The sequence below is a fragment of the Oryctolagus cuniculus genome, chromosome 16 (assembly GCF_051225735.1).
Source record: "Oryctolagus cuniculus isolate XC-2025 breed Fujian yellow rabbit chromosome 16, ASM5122573v1, whole genome shotgun sequence".
Lineage (NCBI taxonomy): Eukaryota > Metazoa > Chordata > Mammalia > Lagomorpha > Leporidae > Oryctolagus > Oryctolagus cuniculus.
This window is the reverse complement of record NC_142882.1, coordinates 23,988,649-24,014,366: the sequence shown is the minus strand read 5'-3', so window position 1 is coordinate 24,014,366 and position 25,718 is coordinate 23,988,649. Positions and strand designations below refer to the sequence as shown.

General features: G+C 62.1%; 1 protein-coding gene across 13 annotated transcripts; it reads left to right on the top strand.

The window, feature by feature from the left end:
• Positions 1 to 722: 722 nt before the first annotated feature.
• WIZ (WIZ zinc finger) lies at positions 723 to 25,718 on the top strand. Of its 13 annotated transcripts, none has more exons than XM_051837895.3 (13): positions 724 to 884; positions 2,207 to 2,471; positions 7,356 to 7,428; positions 8,951 to 11,163; positions 12,871 to 13,194; positions 16,919 to 17,089; positions 17,990 to 18,493; positions 19,692 to 20,090; positions 20,726 to 21,277; positions 22,339 to 22,866; positions 23,054 to 23,473; positions 23,631 to 23,826; positions 24,636 to 25,718. In XM_051837895.3, exons 2-13 carry the CDS (start codon positions 2,267 to 2,269, stop codon positions 24,793 to 24,795), a joined length of 5,745 nt encoding a protein of 1,914 aa, XP_051693855.3. In that variant the 5' UTR covers positions 724 to 884; positions 2,207 to 2,266; the 3' UTR covers positions 24,796 to 25,718. The 13 variants fall into 13 exon arrangements, with proteins under 13 accessions (XP_051693857.3, XP_051693855.3, XP_051693858.3 ...); XM_051837896.3 differs by lacking the exon at positions 724 to 884 and adding an exon at positions 1,175 to 1,516; XM_051837897.3 differs by lacking the exon at positions 16,919 to 17,089 and having other exon boundaries at positions 723 to 884.

Genomic DNA, 25,718 nt, shown 5'->3' with positions numbered 1-25,718 from the left:
GTACTTGCTGGTGTGGCATATGGATGGCAGGTGGATGGGATAGGGATGGGTGGGTTGGATGGGTGTTTGCTTGGATGATGGGGTAGCTGGGTGGGTGGTGGGTTGAATGGATGGGTGGTTGATGGATGGGGTACATGGATGAGTGGGTGGGGAAATGGCTGGGTAGTTGGGTTTATGGATGGGTGATGGATGGAAGAAGGCAACAGGCTGGTCCTGGAGACTGGGTGGAGACCAGGTGTTCAGCTTTGAAGACCTAGGAGTGTATGCAGGTGCTGAAGTCCAGTATGAATGATGGAGAAGGAGGGAATGAGTTTGGGATTGGAAGACGGCTGATTAGGGACGCGAGGACTGGCTGGGGAGAATCCTCGATGGCTTATGAGGTGCTGGAACTTCTCTGCCCCCTCCCCACTGTTCTGGTGCTAATAGTGAGCTTAGCAATGGAAGAACCATTGGGGTGATGAAAAGCCATTGGGGCCGAAGGGCAAGAGTGTTGTCATGACAACAGAGCCTTGCCCCCTCACCCCCGACTCTCGGTCCAGGCGGGCCCTTTAAGGGTGACCCGCCGGGCCACTCCCAATATGGCGGCGCGCCCGCTGGCCGCCCCCCCCCCCGCGGGGTGGCGCGGGGGGAGGGGGCGCCCCGGACCTCCCCATCATGGCGGCGCGGCGGGGCTGTCGCGCTGAGGTCACGGCGGCGCGCCGGGGGGGCGGGGCGGCGGGGGGAGCGATTTAAAGGGACAATGTCCCCCGAGCGGTGGAGGCGGCGGCGGCTGCGGAGGCCGCGGCACCGGCACCGGGAGCGGCGGCGGCGGTAGCGGCAGCGACGGCCGCACCGAGGAGAGGAGCTCCAAGCCCCGGCGTCCAGCCGGCGGCGCCGCCTCCCCGGTGAGGCCCGGCCCGGCCTGGGGAGCCCGCGGGCGGGGCGGAGCCGGAGCGGGGAGGGGGAGGCCCGGGCCGGGCCGGGCCAGGCGGGACCCCCCGGGGTGGGGGGCGGGGCGGGACCTGTAGGGGCGGGGCCTGGGTGGGGGCGGGGCCGCGCAGGTGGGGGGAGGGGCGGGGGTCTTGGGGCAGGTGTCCCCCCCCACCTCGGCGCGTCCCGCGGGGTCTCCCGCCTCGAGGTGCACGGGCGGAGGGCACATCTCCCGGACCTTTTCCCCCCTAAGGGGTGCGCCAACGCGGCGCAGCCCCTACCTCTGCGACCCCCGGGGGGCGTCCGGGCGGGAGCCCCCTCCCCACGCTGCCAAAGTGCTCCGAAGTTGCGGTCCCGCCCGTTCCCCGCGGGCAGTGCCCACCCTGTGGGCACCTGCAGGTGCTTCCTTCGGGCCTGGGCAGGGACCCCCGCCAGGACTGCCAGCCCAAGGACGGGCCCCCTGGGAGCCCCCAGGCTCCCGAGGGCAGCGCCTGAAACCAGGCCTGGAGCCCCGGCCCCGCCCCGGTTGCCTGGGCCCGGCCTCCCCACCGTCTCCCCGGGGAGGGCGCCTCATTCCTGCCCTTCACTTTCCGCCGTTACCTTGAAGGTATTTATAGGTGGCGAGGACCGCCCCCCCTCCCCAGGGTCCTCATTTCTAAACCAGGGGCCCCACGGTTCCCTTTGGCCCAAGGACTAGAGCAATCTGCTGGTGGGGTGTGTGTTTGGGGGGGGGGTGGTCAGAATGGAGAAACCCAGGCTGGGTGTGCATGAAAAAGCGAGAGGGTTGAGACTAGGGTCACTTGAGGCTGTGTGTGGGGGTGAAGGGGTTAAAGCTGGAGAACCCTAAGGGCCGGAGGGGTGGGGAAGGGGGGAGGAGTGTGGGAAAAGTGCAGGGGATTGATTTGGGCAGTGGAAGAGAAGAAAGTGGACCCATAAGGACTGGGGGGGGACTTGTAGGGGCGGTGGGGGGAGGATGTGCATGTGCATGGTGAATGGAGACACAGCTGGGGAGAGCTCAGCCGTGTGTGTGGGTACCAGACAGCGTTGCAGGGAAGTGCTGGGATTGCCGATGGGTGTGTGTGGGGAAACTGAGGCAAGGCGGGATCTGGGTAAAGGGGAAGTGATTGATGGGGTCGGGGTCGTGTGTGGGGATGGGGGAGGTGTCAGAACCATTCACGGAGCTTACCTGGACTGGGAGGTCAAGTCAGGCAAGCTGAGTGTCCGGGGTAAGGACTGGGGTTTTGCAAGAAGGGAAACTCAGGCTCTTTCCTAAGTATCTCCCTCTCTCTGCCCCTAGACCCACAATGTCCTGCTGAGCCAGCCCCCGCCACTGAGTGGAGCCAGACAGACAGTACTCATGGAGGGGGCCCTGACAGGTGGTCTGGCCACACCAGATCGTCCCCGAGGCCCCGAGAGACTGCCAGGCCCAGCGCCGCGGGAGGACATCGAGGGTGGGGCCGAGGCCACCGAGGGGGAAGGTGGCATCTTCCGGTCTGCCCGTTACCTACCTGTCACCAAGGAGGGCCCTCGAGACATTCTGGATGGCAGAGGTGGCATTTCTGGTAAGAGCGGGGGGCCCTGTGGCCCCAAGGGTACATCTGAGCTGGCACCTGAAACTCAGAGAGAGCCAGGTCACCCAGCCCAGCAGGGGCTGACTTGGGATTCGGATTCCTCATGAGCCTTGTCTTCTCAAAGTGGCAGGGGCTGCGGGGGGGAGGGGTGGGCGCAGGAAACAGGTGCTCTGGGAGCTGGTGATTGGACCAAGGCCACCCAGTGAGTGGCAAGCAGCTGGGACTCAAACCCCAGGTTGGCTTGGCTCCATCTTCTGCGCAGAGTGTCCTCAGGGGGTCCAAGTGGCCACCTCAGCACCTCAAGCTCCCTGCCTCAAGGCCAACCTCGTCCCCAGGTACACCTTGCTCCCATCTATCTCCTGGTTGGTATCTTGGGTACCCCAGCTCCTGAATCACGAACCTAAACAGCTTGTGCCCTCTAGTGGCTGGGGAGAGAGTGGGGTGTCAGGGGCACCTGCCCCACTTCTTTGTGCCTTGGTTTACCCAGCAAAAATGTATCTCACATGGCGTCCCTGCTCAAAATCGGTTATTCATGCAGTCAATGCTGAGCAGGTGCTGTGTGCCAAGCTGTGTTCTAGGTGCTGGGTTAAACAGCCCATGAACAAATAAAAATCAAAGGCGAGAGCTCCTGCCCTCAAGGGGCTGGCATTCTGAGACAGGAGACAATCCAACAGCTAAAATATCCCAGGGGCAGGTGGTGACAGGTGCTGTGAAGGTATTAGGAAGGGAAGTGCCTGGGCTGGGGTTGGGGGTGGGGACCTGGAAGTGCCCCCAACTGTCACCCTGAGAGGGTGGCATCTAAGTGCAACATGGAATGAATGGCATGCAGGGTGGTGGGAACAGCAAGTGCAAAGGGCCTGTGGCAGCGGGGAGGAGCCTCTGTGGCTGCAAAATAAGGAGCTGATGCACCACACCTCTGCCTTCATCGTCTTCTGCTCCAAGACTTTGGTTTGCAATCCACATCGCATCAGGGGTTTCCTCCATGCCAAGCCCTTTGAGTACTCACCTCATGCCATTCTCTGAGTGGGAAAAGCTTGTGGAGTAGCCCCGAGGATGGTTCCATTTCAAGATGGGGAAACTTTGAGACTCCAAGGGGTAATAAAGCTGCCGCGGTCACACAGCCCAGCAGCCGCATGACTCTGACACCCTTTATCTGGAATCCCCACGCCGGTGTCCTGCAGGACACTGGACCTGTCCCCAGCCACCTGCAACACTTACCCTGATCCTCAGAGGCTTATAGAGCAGCTGTCCCTTGGAGCCAGGCACTGGAGCACAGTGGTGACTGCGTGTGCGCACACAGACACACATACACACCCCATTCCCTTTCTACCATCTGGGACAGAGGACACTGACACGCCACCAGGTCTGGTGGCATAGTGGTGGAGAAAGCTGCTAGCCCAGCCTGGGTGCTCCAGGAGGACAAGGGACAATGAGCCAGACAGAATGGAGCAAGAGATATCTAGGTAGGAGACACCCTCACCCCCACCCCTAGTGCACGCCACAGCTGCCACCGCCACCCGCCCTTATCCGTGCCAACGCCTGAAGGTGCTGGTGATATGTGTGTCTGGCAGCCACATGGCAGAGTGAAACCCCAGGGGGGCAAAAGGGCTAACCCGGCACCCTGGAAACCTTGGCAAGCCCTTCTTCCAAACCTGAGACTCAGAGAGGTGGCAGGACCTTGTCAGTCACACAGCCAGGCCAGGAAGGAGCAGACATCTTGACTGTGGGAGCCTGGGGTCCCCTTTGGTTCTGAGAAATGGGGTGTTTCTTCTTTCCCTGGCAGATACCCTAGGTCTGGAGGGAGGGGAAGGGCAGATCAGGGGCATCCTGAGTCCTCCCTTCCCCCTCCCCCCCCAGGGAGCCAACCAGGTATTAGTGCCAGCGTATCTGTCATATAGCCTCAGAATGACGGGGTGTTCTCTCCGGTAGCATGGAGTGCGGCTGGTTTGACTTGGAGTGGAGTTTCTGTCTGGAGGTTGGAGGAAAGCTGGGGCTTGGAACATTGTGTCTCTCTCGCTGTCCTCTAGCCCGCCCCACCTGCCTTCCCCCATGCACCTGCTGTAGGTGCAAATCCCAAGAGCCTCTGAGGGGCGACTGGTGTACCCTGAAGCCCAGCCCTCCCTCACTCCCACTCAGCCCTCAGAGGCCCCAGGGACACCCTGGGAGGGCCACCTCACTGCTTGCATCCTCTGCCTCTCTAGCCGGGCCTTCCAGGTGTAGCTAAGGATCAGAGAGGATGATGTCTGGTGTGTGCTTGGCCTTGTGTGGGGGGACAGGGAGCTTAGGGACAAAAAATGCATCATTGCTGGGGATGAAACCAGAGTGTGGAGCGAATGGGAGGGTTCTGAGGCTTCAGGTCCTGTCTTTGGCTTCTGCTTGAACTAGCTCTTGCCCTGTCCCGCCCCCCCCCCACCACCACCTGGCACTGCCCCCAGAACCACCCTCTCCCCTGGCCCTCTACTGCTGCTCCTCTGGCTGGAGCATTCTGTGGGTTCTCACTGGCACCCATTACTGGCCCTGCACACAAGAGGAAATCAAGCCTGGGAAACGCAAGACCTTCAGGTCACAGCACTGGGCCTTGAACTTGAATCTGTTCAGCTCCAAAGTCTAGATTCTTGGCAGCTCCACAACACCGCCTGGCTTCAAGCTGCTCATGGATGCCCTCCTCTCTATGGCGAGTCCTCCCAGGAGGGACCTCAGGTGACAAGAGCCAATGAGAGCCTCCCCCTTCTTGGCACGGCCACTAACCCAAGAACAGCTGTCCACGATGGGACTTCTGGATCCTTCCTCCTCCTCCTCCATTATCATCATCATCATCATCCTTGGAGGCCTCCAGGCGTCTCGGACATGGGCCCTGCTTTGGCCTGCTTCCTCCAAAGTTACTAAAAACAGGAGCCTGCACTAGGAGCCCGTTCAGACAAAGAGGGCAACGCAGCACTGCCACCACCACCCCCACCCCGGCCCTGGCTTGAGAATTCTTAGTGGCAATCGTAGGATCATCAAATCTGGGACACCTTGGAATCTCAGGAGCAGGACAAACAGGACACCAGGCTCTGCCGGGGCTGGGTACCCAACCGACCGACCGCCTTCTCCAGAGAAGTTCGCATCTACGACTCGCCGGGGACCCTGTTTCTTGGGTTCTTGCTCACAGAGTTGATCAATCAACCAACTCTCACACCCTGCACAGCATCCCCATCTGCCCCACCCCAGCAGCTCTCAAACCAGGAAGGGTGGGGGGTGGGGTGGGGAAGCTGGGGGGTTGTTGATTCTGCCTACTGGGGGACACTGTTAACATCTGCAAAGATTGTCAGTTGTTATCACCATGCGGTGGGGAGGCTGCTCCTCCCATCTGGTGGGTGGAGACTAGAGATGCCACTTAATATCCTACTACCCACAGGACAGCTTCCCCCCACCCCCCCATGGTCTGGTCCCAAATGTCAGGGTTTTGGTTTTTTGTTTTTTTTTAATCTGCTTCAGACATTGCAAACCTCCCTGCCTTTGCAGACCCTGTGTAGCAATCACAGCCTTTATAAGACTCAGCAGAAAGACGACCCCCCCAGCCAGGGTGGTAGCCCCCCCTTTTCTGGACACACACACACCCCTTCCTTCACTCTGCCCCCCACACCCCACCCTGGCCTCATTTTTATTTCTTGATTCCTAAATGGCCAGCTTTCAAATTTGCCTGGGCAAATATGGAATGGTGAGGACAGTGGCAAAAAAGAAAAAATACCAGAATTCACCCCAGCAGCGGTCCTCTGTCTCTCTGGATCACCCTCAAGTTGAAGGTGATCCAGCAGTTGCATCTGCTGGGTTCTGGACAGGGCACAAGTTCCCCCGCCCTCTGCCTCCCCCCCCCACCCAGTGTGTTAACCTTGGCCCAGACAATTGGCCCGCGCCCCGATTGGCACGCGCTCACCGGCATCAGGCAAGCGCGGCGGGCAGAGTAGATGCAGGCCAGGATTCCTGTGGTCGCTCCAGGCCCTGGCTCTACAGGCGGATAATGGAGAGTTGGCTCTGTCTAGTGAGGTAGGGCGGGGGTCGGGGGGTGGAGGGGCAGTATTCCAGGAGGGGATTAAATTTAGGGCTTAGGGCCTGGAAGGGGGTCCAGAAGGCGGCAGGCACAGCTCAGGCCAACAAGGCTCGGTCACTGCACACGCCAGCCTGGCGAGTATTTTGTGAGTCGTCCTGTGGTGGCACCAGGTGTTGGATGGGCTCCTGTAATGAACAAGGCCAAGCAAGTCACTGCTGTGAGTGACAAGCAGCCATCCAGAGAGGGAGCCAGGCATCTCAAGGGGCTGCTGAGAGAAAGAGAGAGGGAGGGAGAGACAAACCTCACAGGGGTTCCCTTTGGAACAAGTGGCCAGGGAAGGGTGTTCCAGGCAGAGCGAGGAGCACATGCCAAGGCCCTGAGGCCAGCCAGAGTTAGCTGGCCCACACAGGGGGCTCCACAAGGAAGGCAGGACAGTCAGACAGAGGCAGTGAGGGGCCCAGAGACAGAGGAGGGTGGTTGGACAAGTGCTGAGTCTGACCTCACAGGGCCTTGCAGGTGGCAGTTAGCAATCTGGCTCTTCCTGTAGGTAGAATGAGAAGCCCAGGTGAGTTCCTGCCAGGGCTTGACTTCTAAAACCCACCCTGGCTGCTAGGTGTTGCGGGGCTGGTGGGGGAAGGGAAGCAGAAAGCCCAGGGAGCTGGTACTAAGAAACCCCTTTCAGGGTTCAGGAGTGGAGAGAGGCCCAAAGGGCTCTCTGGGATGAGGGGTTGTGGGAGCCAGCAGGGCCCTTCCAAGGTGCCCCGGCAGGGTTCCTGGAGCTGGGGTGTGGAGGGCCCCAGCCAGGGGGAACCCCAGCCCCTCAGGGTCTCCCCTCTCTGTTGCAGATGGGCAGCCCCATCCCGGCCTCAGCGAAGCCCTCCCCTGTGCTACCTCGGCCACCCATCGGATCAGCAGCTGGTGAGTGCCATGCTGGCCCTGGCCTCAGGGAGGGCAGGGGGTAAGCTGCAGGTGCCCAGGCCCGAGAGAGAGAAAGAAAGTCCCCCTGGGGAGTGAGAGGGGACACAGTAGGGAATTAGGAGGCCAGGCAGGAGGAGGTGGCTCCCAGCAGGCCTAGCCCCTTGGTGGGGAGGGGTGGGAGAGGTCTGGAATGAGCACAGTCAACTCTCATTATCTCTGCCAGGAGCAGGGGCGGAGGGGTCCAGGCCTGGAGGTTGGACCCTTTGAAGTCCTGGCTGGTCTCTGCTAGGTGCCTCCCCACCTCCTCCCCACCTTGAAATGATGCTAGGGCCTTTCTGAGCCTCAGCTTTCTCGTCAGGCATAAAGGAATCCATGAGCTGCGTCACAGATGTGAGGATCCAGGGGACAGGATCTGTATTGGGTAAAAAGCAGGAAGTGATAACAGGGCCGACGGCCACTCCCTGTGTGAGGAAATGGCCTGGTGGGCGCTGGTGTAAAAATGATCGTCTTACCAGGATTCATGAGAGCTCTCCATATGAACGGCAGCCGCCACGCTAGGCTCTCGGCACCGTCCTGTGAGCATCGTGTGCCCCTGACGGGCCACACAGCCCAGCCCGCTTGTTGGAACCCACGTCCCAGGAATCCAGCGTCCCCCTCATGTGGGCGAGAGCTTGGAAACAAAAGGAGCAGTGACCAGGAAGAACCGTAGTGAGGACTCACACTGGTCACGGGCAGGTGTCTTCTTCGCTCCGGGTTGTGTTGCCACCATTCCATGTCCCCCTTTGCAAAGGTTGTGGTTGCAAGCCTTTTATTATTATTTTTTTAAAGCACTTGCCAGCTGGGGGTGAAACTTTCCTTGATGACGGCTGTGAGAAATCTCCCTAGGCTCTGGATAAGGACAAGGAGGGTGTTCAGTTCTTGGGAGTCACCCTCGTTTTTAGGATCAGAAAACTCAGGCCTGGAGGGGTTGTCTCGCCTCCCCCCCACCTCACAGTCACTGGGGCCAGAGACTGAACAGAGGGGTGTGTGGGGGGGGGGTTGCCTCAACCTCTCCTTGCAAGAGCAAAGTTGCTCTCCTTGGAATTGCTCTGCCACAAAGGTGACATTCACCAAATCTGGGGAGAAGGGGGGACCAAAAGTAACTAAATCAGCCCCAGGATGCAGAAGCAGCCGGGACCACAGGTCAGCCCCTGGAGAGAGATGAGAGTTGACTGTGCCACCAGACTGGGAGACACTCCGTAGAGGTGGCCCTGGGTGTGGTCTCTCTGCACGTCCCCTCCCCCACCTCCCAGATAATGCACTAGGGCTGGTGCATCCCGGGAGCTGAACCTGGCTCTTGACCCACAGCTTGGGGAATGTCCAGAGGGACCGCCCCCCTCACCCACACAGCCCCTCTGAGGCTGCCTTCTGAGTGGATCTCCGGGGGGTCTGCATCAGACTGTCCGAGAGGATCCCACCACCACCCTAGGAAGGCAAACTAAGGCGTGTGGCTAACCTTTACCCCATTGGCACTTCCTTGCAGCTGCTGGGATGGAGGCAGCCTGGACTTCCGGCCAGGCTCTCCGCCACCCCATCTCCTGGGCCACTTTCCTGAGCCCCCTGATGGCCAGGGGCCCTGGGAGCACCCCCTGGCTCAAGAAGCAGGGGAGGGCAACCCCTCTGAGCAGGGGTTCGAGGACTCGGTTATCGTGAGAACCCTGAAACCCCATGCTGAGCTCGAGGGCTCTAGAAGGTTCTTGCACCACCAGGGTGACCCAAAGCTCTTGGAGAAGGCCCACAGGGGCCGCCCCGGGTTTGAATGGCTCAGAGATACCGACGAGCAAAGGGCCCCCAGGGACACAGAGCTGCATTTGGACCTGCGCCCCCAGCTGCTCCCGCCCCTCCCCTCCTTCAGGAGGGTACTGGTGCCGGTGGAGGACACGCCCAAGACGATGGACGTGGCCATGGTGGGCACCACGGAAGACCTGGAGGACCTTGATGGGCTGTCCCAGCGGTCCGAATGGGACCTGCCTGCCTCGGCCTCAGAGGTGGCCACACAGACCTGGACGGTGAACTCAGAGGCATCCGTGGAGCGGCTGCAGCCGCTGCTGTCCCCTGTCCGGCCAGGGCCCTACCTGTGTGAGCTACTGGAGGAGGTGGTCGAGGGGGTGGCCAGCATGGATGAGGGCGAGGACGAGGATGAAGAGCCGGCTGTGTTCCCGTGCATCGAATGCAGCATATACTTCAAAGAGAAGGAACACCTCCTAGACCACATGACCCAACACCGCCAGGCCCCGGGCCAGGAGCCTCCCGCCCACGTGGCCCCGCTGGCCTGCGGCGAGTGTGGCTGGGGCTTTGCTGACCCCACGGCCCTGGAGCAGCACCGGCAGCTGCACCAGGCCTCGCGGGAGAAAATCATTGAGGAGATCCAGAAGCTGAAACAAATTCCGGGCGATGAGGGCCGCGAGGCGCGGCTGCAGTGCCCCAAGTGTGTGTTTGGCACCAATTCTTCCAGGGCCTTCGTGCAGCACGCCAAGCTGCACGTGCGCGAGCCGCCGGGCCAGCCGACCAAGGAGCCCCTCCCAGGTGGCAGCCGGCCCGCTAGCCCCAGCCTGGACGCCAGCACCCTTGTGTATCACCCCTACGGAGCCACCCCCGCCTCGGGGCTGAGTGCCTGCGTCGTGTGTGGCTTCCCCGCGCCCAGCGAGAGCCTGCTCAGGGAGCACGTGAGGCTGGCGCATGCCCCTCCCCACTGGGAGGAGGGCAGGGAGGACACCTTTGAGGAAGAAGAGGAGGAGGAGGAGGAGGAGCAGGAGGAACAGGACCCTGCCAGCCAGCCAGGCACCAGCCAGGATGCCTACGCCCGCTTCCCTGATGTTGCTGTGGATTACTTTGGCAAAGCTGAGCCGTTCCTAGCCCCCGTGTGGCGGGAGAACCCTGCTGAATACGACCCTGGCCTGGACTTGCGCCCAGACTGCCCGCAGCTGGGCGTGAGGGATTTCCCAACGTCGAAGCCACTGGCGCATGGCTCCAGCCAGAGTCCTTTTGGAAGGCTGGCCTTTTCCTCGCCGCTGGCGTCCACCCCATACTCCCTACAGCTCGGGAGAGGCAAAAGCATCCTCCGCCCGCAGAGGCTGGGGGACCGGAGGCGCCCGTGGAGCGAAGAGGAGGAAGAAGAGGAAGAGGAGGAAGAGGAGGAGGAGGCTGCAGCGCTGACCTCAGAAATGGATTGTTCCCCCCAAAATGGGCTCTGTCCAGCCCCAGCCACCCCCAGCCTCCTCCCACAGCCAGCCCTGGAGCTGAAGCGGACTTTCCAAGATGCGCTGCGCACAGCCGAGGCGTCGCGCGCGCAGCAGCAACAGCTCCGAGGGATGGTACCCATCGTGCTGGTGGCAAGGCTGGGGCCGCAGGTGATGGCGGCGGCGGCGGCCCGGGCGCCCCCGAGGCTGCCGCCGGAGGAGGAGCTGGGCCTGGCAGGCACCCACCCCTTGGACTTCCTGCTCTTGGATGCGCCGATGGGTGACCCCCTGGGGCTGGACACGCTCTTGGAGGGAGACCCGGCCGCGGCACTGAAGCCGGAGGAGCGGAAATGCCCCTACTGCCCCGACCGTTTCCACAATGGCATCGGCTTGGCCAACCACGTGCGGGGCCATCTGAACCGCGTGGGCGTCAGCTACAACGTGCGGCATTTCATCTCCGCCGAGGAGGTGAAAGCCATCGAGCGCAGGTTCTCCTTCCAGAAGAAAAAGAAAAAAGGTAGGGTAGGAGTGGGGGGACTTCGGTGCAGCACCCACCTTCCTCCAAGGCTCAGGAGGCAGGCGGCTGAGTTCTTCTTAGCTTTTTTTTTTTTTTCCTATTTATTTATTGGGCCAGCATTGTAGGATAGCAGGTAAAGCCGCAGCAGTGGCATCCCTGTTCTGATCCACTTCTTTGCTAATGGTCTGGGAGAAGCTGCGGAAGATGGCCCAAGTGCTTGGGCCCCTGCCACCCATGTGGGAGACCCAGATGGAATTCCTGGCTCCTGGCTTCCAGCCATCTGGGGAGTGAACCAGCGGATGGAAGATTCCCTTTCTCTCTCTCTCTCTCTCTCTCTCTCTCTCTGTAACTCTGCTTTTCAAGTAAATACATAAATCCAATTTGGAAGGCAGAGTTATAGAAGGAAAGGAGAGAGAGAGAGGGAGAGAGAATCTTCCATTCGCTGGTTCACTCCCCAGGATGGTACTTTCGGCTATCTTTTGTTGCTTTCCCAGGCACTTCATGGTGGGTGAGGGGTGGATCGGAAGTGGAGCAACCAGGACGCATACTGGTGGTCTCATGGGATGCTGGTGTCTCAGGTGATGGCTTACCCTACGGCGCCACAATGCAGGCATTGATAGCTGAGTTCTTAACCCACCCACTCTCACTCTTAACCCCTCCCTTACTACCAAGGAGGGTGATGTTGGGGCCTCCTCTGCTGAGAGATCTTTGAGTCAGGGCCAAGGTTACCACTGAAGGTCAGTGCCCTGGCTGTGCCAGCAGCTGGCCCCAAAGGAGAACAGGCAGCAGATCTCTCCCAGGGGAGAATTTAATCCCTTCATTGGACAAATAATTGATCCATCGAGATCTCCCCTGTCTGGGCACTGCAGATTCAGCAATGAATGCAAGAGTCATTCTTGCTGCCCTGGAATTCAGGTCCAGAGAGACTCTGCCCTCACCCCCAACACACACACACACACACACACACACACACGCCGGCTGGCTTAGAACCCCAGGAACTGCACTGAAGTACGCAGATTCCCAGGCAGTGAGATTCTGATCCCGGAGGTCCAGGGGTGGTTGTGATACTGGTAGACCTGGAGCCCACATGGGGAGATGCTGATATGGTGTGTGTATGTGTGTATGTGTGTGTGTGTGTGTGTGTGTGTGTACTCTAGAAGCAGACAACCAGAAAGCCGGGTGGGTGGTCAGGACATTGAGTGGTCCTGGTGGAGTTAGGGGAAGCTTAGAAGTCTCTAGGTGCACCTGCAGGAGGTGGGGGGGGGCGTGGAGGGGAGGATATCCAGAGGAGCGTGTGTTAGGTCCTTTTTGTCCATTTCATCCATTGCATATTTAACTGATAGCACCAGGATGACTACAAGCAAAAGTAGACAAGAGAAATCTGTTTACCGAATACTCACCGAAATGATCACAAGCCTCCCATTGGAGAATGTGCTTTGGGGACGGAGTTCCCTGATGTTGTCCAGATGTGTGAAGAGGGAAACCCCCAGGCAGGGGGATGCAGGTGCAGGTGCAGAGAGCCGAGGGGCGGGCAGGCAGGCAGGCAGGCCCTGAGCAGCCAAGGGGAGATGAACGGTACTGGCCGTGTGAACCTGCAGAGGATAAGAGGCCCTGGGGTCTGGCAGAGGCTGGGACTGGAGAGTCGCCCCTCCCCACCACTCCCCTCCCCAAGCCAGTCCACACGCCTCTCTCTTTCTCTCTCTGCAGTGGCGAACTTCGACCCAGGCACCTTCAGCCTGATGCGCTGTGACTTCTGTGGGGCCGGCTTTGACACGCGCGCCGGCCTCTCCAGCCACGCCCGGGCGCACCTGCGCGACTTCGGCATCACCAATTGGGAGCTCACCGTCTCGCCCATCAACATCCTGCAGGAGCTGCTGGCCACCTCAGCCGCTGAGCTGCCCCCCAGCCCCCTGGGCCGGGAGCCTGGCGGGCCCCCAGGCAGCTTCCTGTCCTCTCGTAGACCCCGATTCCCTCTCACAGTGCCCTTCCCGCCCACCTGGGCCGAGGACCCTGGGCCGGCCTACGGAGATGGTAAGAGGAGGGAGTGGACTGGGGCTGGAGCCCTGGTCCTTCCCTGGAGTTCAGAGGGGATGGTGGTGGGGTGGGTGGGGTCCCTGGGGGTTGGGGGGCAGGGAGCAGCCACTCAGTTTTCCTGAAAGTGTTTTGTGTCCCTTTCCAAAGAACGTTGTCAAATCACACAGCCACCCTTCCACTTAGGGGGTCATTTGTGGGCCAGGAATCTTTTCTGGATATGGTCTCTTCCTGCCCTTCCTAACACATTTTCACAAGTGCTTATGGAGCTCTAAGAGCCAAAAGCTGCACTTAGCAACTTCATATGCACGAACACACTGATTTCCTCAACATAACCCTAGAAGGCACTTTTATTATCATCATCATCATCACCATCCCCATTTTACAGATCACAGACTGAGGCACAGAAAGGTAATTAACCTGCCCAGGGTCACACAGCTGGAAGAAGTGGGGTCAGGGTTTTGGAACCCAAAAAGCAGTCTGATAGAACTTTCTGGAATGTGGGAGATGCTGTGTGGCTATCTGCGCTGTTCTGGAAGGGGTCCCCACCAGTCACTGGGGGCTGTTGAACACTTGAACTATGGCTGGTCGGAGGCTAGGGGTGAGCTTACTGGACAGCACAAATCTCGGGTCCCAGGACTGTTGCTCCAGCAGCGTGGACAATCCCCTCCCATAACCGTGCACGGGCTGAGTACTCAGTCTTCAAACTGTTGCTGTTCTGTTTGTGGTGGGGGTGGGGGGCTGAGGTCTGTAGGAAGGACCACAGCACAGGAAGCTGAGTGTCCTTTGCTTTGCCACAGTCGCCCAGCCAGCGGCAGTCTTGGCCTTGTGTCTTGATCCATGGTTGTTTCCAGTAAGGGGGGGGGGCTTAAGAGATGGGGTGTAAAACTGTTCTGTGAGGGAGCCTGGGGCTGGGCACCTGCACAGGGAGTGGAAAAGTGAGAGAGTTTACAAAACCTGACTTTGCAAGAGCCTTTGACCAGAGAGCTTGAGAACTAGCTGGGCTCCGAGGACCGGAGGATGCCTGGTTAGGAATTGTCTCCGGGGACTGCTTGAGGCAGTTTGCAATATTCCATGTGGATCTGTACTGCAGGCTCCATCAGAACCCTTGCAGACTACCACTCAGGAGTGTGTAGAAGCGAAGTGTGTGGGGGGGGGTTGCCATAAGCCCCTTCTCTCCCCCCGGACAAGGAGGAGAGGCTGAATTGGGATGTGACCTGCAGCGTCCTGCCTCTGCTGAAGCCTAGGTGTTCAGCTCACCCACTTGAGCTACTTGGAGGCACAGCTGCCTTTGAGGATGGTCAAGGGTGCGCAGGGGGCAGTTTCTAGCTCCCATCCTGCCCCCTTGACTTCTGTGTTGCCCCAGCAGGGGCCTGAATATGAGACCCACAGTTCCCTACCTGGTACCTGCATCCCAAGGATGGGAGCACACCGTTTTTAGCTAAGATCAGCCCCCAGGTAGTGTTGAGCCGGCCGGTGCAGCCACTGGGTTGTGAGGAGTCAGCTTAAGACAGGAGGGGTGTATGTGTGTGTGTGTGTGTGTGTGTGTGTGTGGCACTGTCCCTGCCCTGTCCCCGGGGAGGGGGCGCTGTGGCCAGTCTTTCAGCGAACGCCTTTGGGTGTCTGGACTCTGTCCTTAGGCGCCTCCCCTAGAGGGCTGACGGGGGCGGGGCCAGGCTGGGGGCGGGGCAAGTCAGTTTGGCCCCACCCCAGCTGTCAAGGAACAGCTGGGGACAATCAGTTTGGTGTTGGAGAGGGAGAAGCAGGCAGTGTGTTTAAATTGGGTGCCGACCGAGGGGAGGGGAGGGGTCCGCAAGAGTGTGGTGCAGCACCGTCGAGGGATGGCCAGGACGATCTTGGGGACTCCTCAGGGTTGTGGATCAGCTGTCTTCCAGGATCCTCGATCTGCAGGGGGAGACTTGCAAGACAGAGAATGAATGGGGCAGGGTCCGCGCCCGGGGAGGGGGTGGGGTCTTGGGGGCAGTCCTAGCTCTGCCAGTCGGGGCTCTGGGAGGCTAGATGCTGTCGGGGTGTGGATGCATGCGGCAGGAGGATTCCCATCCTGGACGTCGCGATAGCCGAGGTCCCACCTGGGACGGCGGTTGGAGGTGGCTCCAGCCGCGACTCCGCCGGTCCCGCACAGGCGTTTTCGCTCATGGCGCTCTGCGCTCGGCAGGCCACCCTGGGCGCGCCCGAGAGGCGGGGCGGAGCGGCTCGGCGGCGGAGGCGCTCGGCGCTCGGCTGCTCCCGCCTGGGGCGGCCGCCCCGCGTGCGCCGGAGCCAAGATGGCCGCCTCCACCGCCCAGTGCCGAGTGACAAAAGCGGAGAGCAAGGCGGCGGCGGGGCCGCGCGCGGGGGGCGCCCGGGAGCGCGCGCCCACGGGGGCGCCCCCGTCCGGTCCCCCGAGCCCCGGCCCGGTGGCCCTCCCCGCGCCGCCGCCGCCGCCGCCGCCCCCACCCCCGCCGCCGCCGCCGCCGCCGCCGCCGCCGTCGCGGGACGGGCCCAAGGCCGAGCCGGAGCCGGGCCCGGGGCCCGCGCCCCCGCCGGGTAAGAGCCCGCGCCCGGGAGGGTGCGGGGAGGGGAAGTCGGTGTCCTGCCTGCCCGTGCCGCCGCCGTCGCCCCCGACGCCCGCCGTCCAGTCTCGGGGATTCCCTCCCCTAGGCCGTCCAGGGGCGCGGGCTCCTGGGCTCCTGTCGCCGCTCGCAGAGTCCCCGGGCCCAGAAGCTCTGCGCCGCCGCTCCGCGACGCCCTCGTACTGCCTGACAGATGTCCCTGTCGCCTGGGGGCCCCCCGGGAGGGGCCCAGGCCGCGACCGCAGTCCCTGAGGCGCGGAGACCCACTTGGGCCGGGCCCCTTCTGACAGATGCGCCCACCCGACCCCGCGACTTTTGACAAAGTCCTCGGTGGCGCTGCGCCCCAGGGTCCCCTGGCCTGGACTGCCCTGTCCCTGGCTCTGGAGGACTCGCACTGAGCAGGGGACCTGGCTGGCCCTTCCGCCTGCCCCGTGCCTCTCTCTTGCCTCCAAGGCCCCAACTCCACACATAGATGCTTCCTGCTCTGAGCTGTCGCCATTCTCTCTCAACTCTCAACTTGGAGGCTCAAGCAGGCCTCCCGGGCTCCTTTCTTCCGAGCGATTCGGCCAAAATCCAGCCTTGCTCCTCCTCTGGCCACGACACCCGTCACCCCCGATGGGTGTCACCATCACTTCGCAGGAAGTTCTTTGGTTCCTACTCTTCCTGTCCACTGTTGGTCCAGGCTAGAGGGCCTCGCTTTAGCGTTATGACCAGTCCTAGCCCCAGGGTGGCTGGCTGGTGGCACTTTCTCACAAGGCCAAAGCTGACAAGGAGCCACCCGCCTCCGCATCCCCCACATTGGCTTTCGGGGCTCCTGACCCTGGCTGCCTTTTTGGGGTTCCCCTTCCGACCTCTCCCCACCACCTCCACCCTCTGGCCTGACAGGTGTTGCCTCCCTTTCAAGGGAGATGTTTAGTCCCAAGAGATGTTTAGTCTGAGGTGCCCACCAGGAGAGGCTCAGCTCAGGTTTGCGCTGCGTCCCCTCCCCCAAGTGTCCGTGCTGTCAGTGGGGCCGCAGGCTTCATGGAGTAGGAGCTGTGCCCAGAGTGAGCGCAGGCCCCCAGGATGGAGGAAGAAGGGCCGCCCCCTGCGGGTAGACAGGCTGACCGCCACCTGGGCTCAGCCTGTGTCCCCCCACCCCCACCCCGCAGGCCTGGGTTCTGAGGAAAACGCCATGGTGGCCGTGGACTTGGGGTCCCCCCCACTCCCTAAGAAGAGCCTGCCTGTCACTGGGGCCTTGGAACAGGTGGCCAGTCGGCTGAGCAGCAAAGTGGCTGCAGAGGCTTCTCAAGGCAGCAAGCAGGAGCTGCCAGACCTCAAGGGTGAGTGGCCCAGGTGGCAGGCGGGGGTGCTGGCCGGGCTGGTCCCAATCAGAGGGGAGCGCTTGGGCCTGGCGGGTTCATGTGGGGCCCGCAGGTTGGCCATGGCTCCCTGCAGGCACCAAGGCAACACCTGTCTTTTGCTCTTGAGCTTCCAGAGCACATGTGCCCCCCCAGCTGGGTGAGGGCGGGGCGTCCAGAGAGGCTGCGGGGTTTCTGGTTCAGACCCAGTTCCTTTGCCAACCCTGACCCTCCTCAGCTGCGCAGAATCTTCGCATGCCACCGATTCCTCTGTGTTTGTCGTGGTTGAGTAGTCTCGGGCCCTGGGCTAGAGCCCAGGTGTGTGAGAGGACAGACAGCCCTGGCCTTGCACTTGTGTGTGTGTGTGTGTATGAGCGGGGGGGCAGTCCTTGAAGCTTGGGGCCAGCGAGGCAGAGACGCAGTCAGGGCTAGGAGCTCTACAGAAGAGGGTGTGGGGTCCCGCTGAGGCTGTGTCTGGGGTCTGTGGCTCAGTCTGTGGGGCTGAGCCCAGGTGACCCTCGCTTGGTGGAGCATGTGGCTGGCAGGTCGGTGTTGGGCAAATGCGGTGCTTTGGGGCTCTGAAGGGGCATCCCCACTGGCTAGACCACACGTGGCCTCAGCCTCCAGCTGTGTGCCCTTGGGCGTAACTCTTCCCCTCTCTGAGCCTCAGTTCCCTTGCTTGCAAACCACACAGGCCCATCCCTGCCTCCTTAGAATCCTTATAAGAATGGGGAGTGGGGGGGTGGAGGGTGGAACTTGACAGAGGCAAAACACTTTCATGGAACCTGGCTGAGTGGGGCCCTCAGGGAGAGGAGAAGTGGGCGAGCTGGGCCCACAGGCCTCACAGCCCGCCCTCCCCCCGGCCCCCGTCTCGCCCTCCAGCTCAGAGCCTGACCACTTGCGAGGTCTGCGGCGCCTGCTTCGAGACCCGCAAGGGCCTGTCCAGCCACGCGCGCTCGCACCTGCGGCAGCTGGGGGTGGCGGAGTCTGAGAGCAGCGGTGCCCCCATCGACCTCCTCTACGAGCTTGTGAAGCAGAAGGGTCTGCCTGACGCCCCCCTTGGGCTGCCCCCAAGCCTGGCTAAGAAGTCCAGCTCACCAAAGGAGGTGGTCTCCGGGGGCCCCCGGCCCGGCCTCCTCACCCTGGCCAAGCCTCTGGATGCCCCTGCCATCCACAAAGCCGTCAAGTCACCTCCTGGCTTCTCAGCCAAGGGCCTGGCTCATCCACCCGGCTCTCCGCTCCTCAAGAAGGCGCCGCTGGCCCTGGTGGGCTCCCCTACCCCCAAGAATCCTGAGGACAAGAGCCCCCAGCTGTCCCTGAGCCCCCGGCCGGCCTCCCCCAAGGCGCAGTGGCCCCAGTCCGATGACGAAGGGCCCCTGAACCTCAGTGAGTGTGGGTCCAGGGAACCAAGGGAGGTCCCAGTGCCGGGAGGGCGGGAGCCTCTGGTCGGGCTCTAGGGCCCAGGGTAGGGGCAGAGGGGGACTTGCAGCCCCACGTCTTGGGTTGGCTGGGTCAGGCATCAGTGGTTGAGGCGCTCGCTTGCGTATGATCTTCTGTCTCCCTCACTCCGTTCTCCACCGCCCCCGCCCTGGAGGCTTGGCTACGGCTGCTGAGTCCTGCCAGGGTCATCCTCAGCACAGGGCCTCCTCTGGGCCCGAGGGTTAGGGGCCTGACTTCCCCGGTGGGAGCTCGGAGCATCATGGGTCTTGCAGATAGTCAAGGGGGGGACAGGAGATTCCCCCTGGGCAGCCCAGTTCTCATGGGAGGCGACTCCCCCTCTGTCAGTGCCCAGGGGTAGAGGCCCAGCCGATAGAGGCAGGGGAGCAGTGAGCGAGGGAACATCAGGCATCCCTTGGGAGCAGAGGCTGTAGTTTGTGGGCTTTAGTGTCTGGGGGCGACCCCACCCCACCCCCACACACTGGGGTCTGGCCTCCTGCTGGTGGCATCTCACGTTCCCCTGGGAACTGCTTCCCCTGAGTCTGCTCCAGGGGCCCTGACAGGTGTGCCCCTGGCTAGACGAGGAGCCTTCCAGAAAGTTCATGGGAAGCGTGTGTTATGAATCAGCTGTGCATGGACTTCACCATCTTTTGCACCAGAATACGCTTAACCTTGTTACTCCAATTTTCTGCACACTTTTTGAAGTGCCCTCATAGGGTGCTTGGCAGCAGGTGGGAACCCCTGCTCTGCACCCCCTCTCTGTCCTCACAGCTCCCTTGGCAAGGGTCCCAAGGCTGGAGGGAGGGGTCCCTGTCCTGTGCCCCCCGTATATTCCCTGTGGCGCCTGTGGCAAGGGCGCCGTGCGAGAGGGCCCAGGAGCATCAGGGTTTGAACTTGGTCGCCGCCTATCCGCTCTGTCGTATCCTCCAGCTCTTCAGTACTCGCCTTGATGCCGGAGGGCAAGGCTGGGGAACAGGACCTCCAAATAATTCCTGTGGCATGGAACCTTGGACTCCAAAGTGCCTGGGCAGCTGGAAAGAAAAAAAAAGCAATCACACGAGACCCTCCTGCCTCAGTCCCCTAAAAGGCCGGCCAAGGTGGCGGCCGTGAAACTGCCCCCTCCCCTCCCTGTGTTTTGTCTCCGCAGCTTTAGATAGTGACGGGGGCAGAGAGCTGGACTGCCAGCTGTGCGGTGCCTGGTTTGAGACCCGAAAGGGCCTGTCCAGCCACGCCCGTGCCCACCTGCGCCACCTGGGCGTCAGCGATCCGGACGCCAAGGGATCCCCCATAGACGTGCTCCACGGGCTCATCAGGAGGGACGGTGTCCAGCTCCGCCTCCCACTCGGGCACGGTGCCCCGGGCCAGCTGGGGCAGCCGCCTCCCACCTCTTCGGCCCTCTCCTTGCTCCCCTCCCTACCGCCGGCCAAGAAGGCCAAGCTGAAGGCCGTGGGTATGGCCAGCCCCTGGGGGAAGCAGGACTTCTCGGCCGCCACAGCCGCCGGCATTTTCTGGGCCTCTGATGTGGAGCCGTCTCCTCTCAACCTCTGTAGGTTCTCTCTTCAGCCGTCCTCTCCTCCCTGTGGGCCCTGGAGCCCCTCCTGGGGGAGGGGAGGGTCGCAGCCCCCTCCCGACTCTCTCCCTGCCGAGGCAGGGAGGAGACAGGCCCTTGGCAGTGACAGTTCTATCCAAGAGAGCTCGTTGGCAGGGGGCTGGCTCTGCTCAGCCCTTTCTCTTGGTCTTCCACCCCCTCCACGACTGTGACCCTGGTCTCTGAATCAGGGTCGAAGGCAGGGATTATGCCTCAAGGTGTGGCAGGCACCACAGCTGCCCCTGGTCGGGAGGCCCTGGGGCACCTAGGCCACTGCCTCCTGCCCTCCCCATCCTCCCTGGGACCCGCAGAGCTGTGGAGTTCTTGGTTCCCTCCTCCTGCACCAGATCCAAGGGCCGTGCATGCGTGCGTGCGTGCGTTCTCTCTGGAGCCTCCCCCCTCCCTTCTGCCAGGTGTCTGCCCCCCACCCCCATCCCACTCCTCAGCTCCCTCACTCACACCTACTCTCCACCACCACCCTCACCTGTGGGCACGTCGCTGCCCCCCCCACCTAGCCGTCCAGGACACTTCCTGCAGGCGAACACACCAGCAGTGCCCACGACACTAACTGCCACTCTCTCCTCTTGCCACAGCCTCCGGCCCTGAGCCAGCGCGGGACATCCGCTGTGAGTTCTGCGGTGAGTTCTTTGAGAACCGCAAGGGCCTGTCGAGCCATGCGCGCTCCCACCTGCGGCAGATGGGCGTGACCGAGTGGTACGTCAATGGCTCGCCCATCGACACGCTGCGGGAGATCCTGAAGAGACGGACCCAGTCCCGGCCTGGTGGACCTCCCAACCCGCCGGGGCCCAGCCCGAAAGCCTTGGCCAAGGTGGTGGGCAGCGGAGGTCCTGGCAGCTCTCTGGAAGCCCGCAGCCCCTCGGACCTTCACCTCTCGCCCCTGGCCAAGAAGTTGCCACCGCCGCCAGGCAGCCCTCTGGGCCACTCACCAACTGCCTCTCCTCCTCCCACGGCCCGGAAGATGTTCCCAGGCCTGGCCGCACCCTCCCTGCCCAAGAAGCTGAAGCCTGAACAAATGCGGGTGGAGATCAAGCGGGAGATGCTGCCAGGGACCCTTCATGGGGAGCCGCACCCCTCTGAGAGTCCCTGGGGGGCACCGCGGGAAGACCTGACACCCCTAAACCTGTGTAAGTGTGATCTTGTGGCAGGGCAGGGAGAGCAGCCGGAGGGGTCTCTTCCCTGCCTCCCCTTGTGGGTATCCAGAGCACCCAGGGTTGTAATGGAAGGGAGGCTGCACAGCTCCAGGGAACACAGGAGCCGACTGCGATCCTGAATACATGGGCTCCGGTCACCAAGCTGCTGCTTGGTTCTGTTAACACAGGGAAAGCAGAATTCTGTCATTTTGGTAGTAGGAAAAAGTTTCTGTCTCTTGCACCATCGTCAGTTGATTGGTAGTGGCTGCTTCCTGGATTCTTGGAGAGAAAGACAGCAGGAATCCATTTGTGATGCCTGCCATGGCAGGAGTATAGGGTCAGGTGATGGATGTCTAAACTGTGTCTTTCTGACATTCCTGGTAATTAAGTGCTCAGCATTTAGCATCAAGTGGAAGCCAAGATTTTTTTCCCTCCGTAATCTAGCAGTGTGAGACCACAGACAAGTCTGCTCCTTTGGAAGGTGGAGATCAGCAGAGTCCCCTGTCCATTTTGGTTTTCCTGAGAGTTAAGTGGGACCCAGCACTTGGCTTGGTGCCTGGTTACAGAGAACCCCATACGTGGCAGTCACTTGCTTCCTTGTTATGGCATCACTGTGCCCATTCTGCTCAGGTGGATTGAGTGCCTACTGTGTGCCCAGCAGGTAGGGGCGGCCCGGGCTGCGCCTGAGAGCTTATGTGTGCCACCTGCTGGCCCTGTGCCCCAGGCTCTGAGCTGTGCCTACTTTAGACTCTCCCAGGAAGCCCCGGGCCTGGGGGCTTTCATCTCCCAGTTTGCACATGAGGGAAACTGGCTCGGACAGGGGAAGTGGCTCGTCCAGCGTTATCACATGGGGAGAAGCCAGAGAGGCGGCTGGCCAGATGTGCATACGAGGGCCCCGGAGGCCCGTGTGAGGGAGCGGGTCGCTGGGGTGGCAGGGGCGTGCACAGAGGCAGGCAGGCAGGCAGCCGGCACTGGTAGGAGCTCCGAGCTTGGAGGCTTCCTGTCCGCAGCCGCCGCCTCCTTCTCCTCTGCCCCCCACCCTGGACCCTCTGCAGCGTCCCGGGCCGAGCCGGCGCGCGACATCCGCTGTGAGTTCTGCGGTGAGTTCTTCGAGAACCGCAAGGGCCTGTCAAGCCATGCACGCTCCCACCTGCGGCAGATGGGCGTGACTGAGTGGTCTGTGAACGGCTCGCCCATCGACACGCTGCGGGAGATCCTGAAGAAGAAGTCCAAGCCGTGCCTCATCAAGAAGGAGCCACCAGCCGGAGACCTGGCCCCTGCCTTGGCCGAGGATGGGCCCCCCACGGCAGCCCCGGGCAGCCTGCAGTCCCCGCTGCCGCTGTCGCCCCTGGCTGGCCGGCCAGGCAAACCAGGAGCTGGGCCAGCTCAGATTCCCCGTGAGCTCAGCCTGACACCCATCACTGGGGCCAAGCCCTCAGCCGCCAGCTACCTGGGCTCAGTGGCAGCCAAGCGGCCCCTGCAGGAGGACCGCCTCCTCCCCGCAGAGGTCAAGGCCAAGACCTACATCCAGACTGAACTGCCCTTCAAGGCAAAGACCCTCCACGAGAAGGCCTCCCACTCCTGTAAGCAGCGGGTGGCAGGGTCCTGGGAGGGCTGGGCAGTGCCTGAGCGTGCACACTGACCCCAGGTGGGGTCCCCCACGTCGAGGTCCCAGGCGGGAGGTGGGATTTGCTCGGCTTGTGGCAGAGCCATCTGAGTGCACCTGCCCTCCCTGGGGCCGTGGCTCAGCAGCACCCCCTCCGCCTGCAGCCACCGAGGCCTGCTGCGAGCTGTGTGGCCTTTACTTTGAAAACCGCAAAGCCCTGGCCAGCCACGCGCGGGCGCACCTGCGGCAGTTCGGGGTGACGGAATGGTGCGTGAACGGCTCGCCCATTGAGACGCTGAGCGAGTGGATCAAGCACCGGCCGCAGAAGGTGGGCGCCTACCGCAGCTACATCCAGGGCGGCCGTCCCTTCACCAAGAAGTTCCGCAGCGCCGGCCACGGCCGCGACAGCGACCAGCGGCCGCCCCTGGGGCTGGCCCCCGGGGGCCTGGCCGTGGTCAGCCGCGGCGTCGGCGGGGAGCCGGGGCCCGAGGCCAGCCGGGCGGCCGACAGTGGCGAGCGGCCTCTGGCAGCCGGCCCGCCGGGCACCGTGAAAGCCGAGGAACGCCAGCGGCAGAACATCAGTAGTGAGTGCTGGTGTGGGAGGGAAGCAGGCAAGGGGCTGCGGGCGCCCCGCCCACGCGCATCCCCACCCCGCCCCAGGGCGCCCCCATGCTCGCTGAAGGCTGGGAGATGCCAGGGCCCTGGTGCCCCTGCTCATCCGCATCCCCGTACCTTCCTTAGAGTTTGAGCGCCGACAAGCCCGGCCTCCAGATGCCTCGGCCGCCCGAGGGGGCGAGGAGGCCCATGACCGGCCACCGAAGTTAGAGGAGGCGCGGCAGCCCCCGCCCCGCGTGCGGCCGGTTCCCTCCCTGGTGCCTCGGCCCCCCCAGACATCACTCGTCAAGTTCGTCGGCAACATCTACACTCTCAAGTGCAGGTACGCTGTCCCCCGGGCCCCGGGGAGACCTCGTGGCTGGTCCTTGGCCACCTGGAGACTTAGAAAGGGACAGGGGCCGCCCTGGGGCACAGACCGAGGGCTCCTCCCACAAGGCGGTGCCTCAGAGCATCATGCTGATGCCCTGAGCTTCAGCCAGCAGGATCCTGGGTTCAAACCCTGGCCCTGGCATTTACTGGCTGCCCTGGGCCTCAGGCTCCCCAGCATTCAGACATTGGATAACAAACCCACCTAATGAATTTTTTGAGGACCAAGTTTAATATTTATAAAGCACATGGCACTGTGCCCCTGCCCAAAAGTTAAACCCTCAGCAAGAGCCTGATGAAGAAAAATAGAGGTTAATTCTTACCAAAGTGCCTCGAGTACGTCAGAGACAAGGAAACTGGGACTCTGGAGATGTGAGATGACTCGCCTTGGGCCACTCAGGCCCACTCAGGAGCTCTGGGCTCCAGGCCCTCGCGCTCTGAGGCCGCACTTGACGCTGCAGGGCCTGGTGAGCTGGGCAGCATCTGCTCCTCTGCCCCTGCGGCTCAGATCCCGCAGTCGGCGTGGAGGTGCCTGGGAGTGAGACGGCCTTTACCCAGCACCAACTGCTCCTCAGGAGACCTGCCATGACCCCGTGCTGGGGGGAGGGGGCTGTGCACACACAAACACGTGGTTTCTGGGCGCCGCCTCCCTCAAGCTTGGGGTTCTGAGTGGCAGCTCGGAGTGCCCAGGGCTACAGGCAAAGCCATGCTTCCACCTCTCCTCACGGCATTGGCCGCTTCCCCCCTCTCTCTTCCCCCACACAGGTTCTGTGAAGTGGAATTCCAGGGCCCTCTCTCCATCCAGGAAGAGTGGGTGCGGCACTTACAGCGGCACATCCTGGAGATGAATTTCTCCAAAGCGGACCCCCCGTCTGAGGAGCCTCAGGCTCCGCAGGCACAGACAGCGGCGGCACAGGCGCCCTAACACAGAAGCATTCCAGAGCCCGTCTTGTGCCACCTCTGTCTGCTCTCCCTCCTCCGTGTCCTCTTCCCTGTCCTTCCTCTTTCTTTTCCGTTTCCAAAGGAGCAAGCCAAAACCTCAAACCGGTGCCCCTCGGGGGCCGGGCACACTACAGCCGGGGCACCGGGAGCCAGCCAGCCAGCCGCCCTTCCCTCAAGCCTGAGGACTCTGGGGCCACAGGGTGTTGTCCTCCAGCCCATGGCCACCTGGCCCAGCAGGGGCAGCAGCCAGGTCTGGCAGGCAGGCAGGGCTGTGCCTGTCACCCGTGGCCCTTTGCAAAGACCCCAAAGACCCCTGTTTCTGGTTCCCTCTTGGCCCCCCTGAATATCCTCTCACCCACACGCACACGGCAAACCCACACGCACACGCACCTCGTGAGACCTGGGACCTGCCCTAGCCCCCCAGTTCCCAAGTTGAACGACCACATCACGCCACGGTGCTTGCTCAGGGGAAGCCATGCTCCCTCTGTGGCCCACCGGGGCCTGGGAGCCCCCGCTGAGCCCACAATGCCACGGAAATCCTTGTTGGCTGCCCCTTGAGAGGGGCCCTCCCAGCTGGGGAGAGCTCAGAGCTGACAGCTGCCTCCTGCCCTCGAGGACTCCAGGGGGCCCAGGAGGGTGGGGTGGGGGGTTGGACCCTCCTCCCCTACTCCTGGCCCCCCCTTCCCCCTTTTCACTGTTGCTTTCTATGTATAGCTCCCTAGACCTCTCACTTTTTTAAAAACGCGTTTTGTGTAGAGAATAAGGAACGTGGATCTTTTTATTTTGCAATCCCGGGCCAGCTAGAAACTGGGAGCTGATTGACCTTTTAACTTTTTCCAGTGGCCACATTTTGGTTATCGATGTACCTAGAAGTATGTAAATTAGATTAAATTTCTCTTCTGGAAA

What these genes read in the sequence shown, in the direction of transcription:
- WIZ (XM_051837895.3), top strand. Translation starts at nt 2,267, where the DNA reads ATGGAGGGGGCCCTGACAGGTGGTCTGGCCACACCAGATCGTCCCCGA. An exon ending in TGGCAGAGGTGGCATTTCTG is followed by an intron (nt 2,472 to 7,355) that starts GTAAGAGCGGGG and finishes TCTCTGTTGCAG; the next exon opens with ATGGGCAGCCCCATCCCGGC. An exon ending in CCAGCGGCAGAACATCAGTA is followed by an intron (nt 23,474 to 23,630) that starts GTGAGTGCTGGT and finishes TACCTTCCTTAG; the next exon opens with AGTTTGAGCGCCGACAAGCC.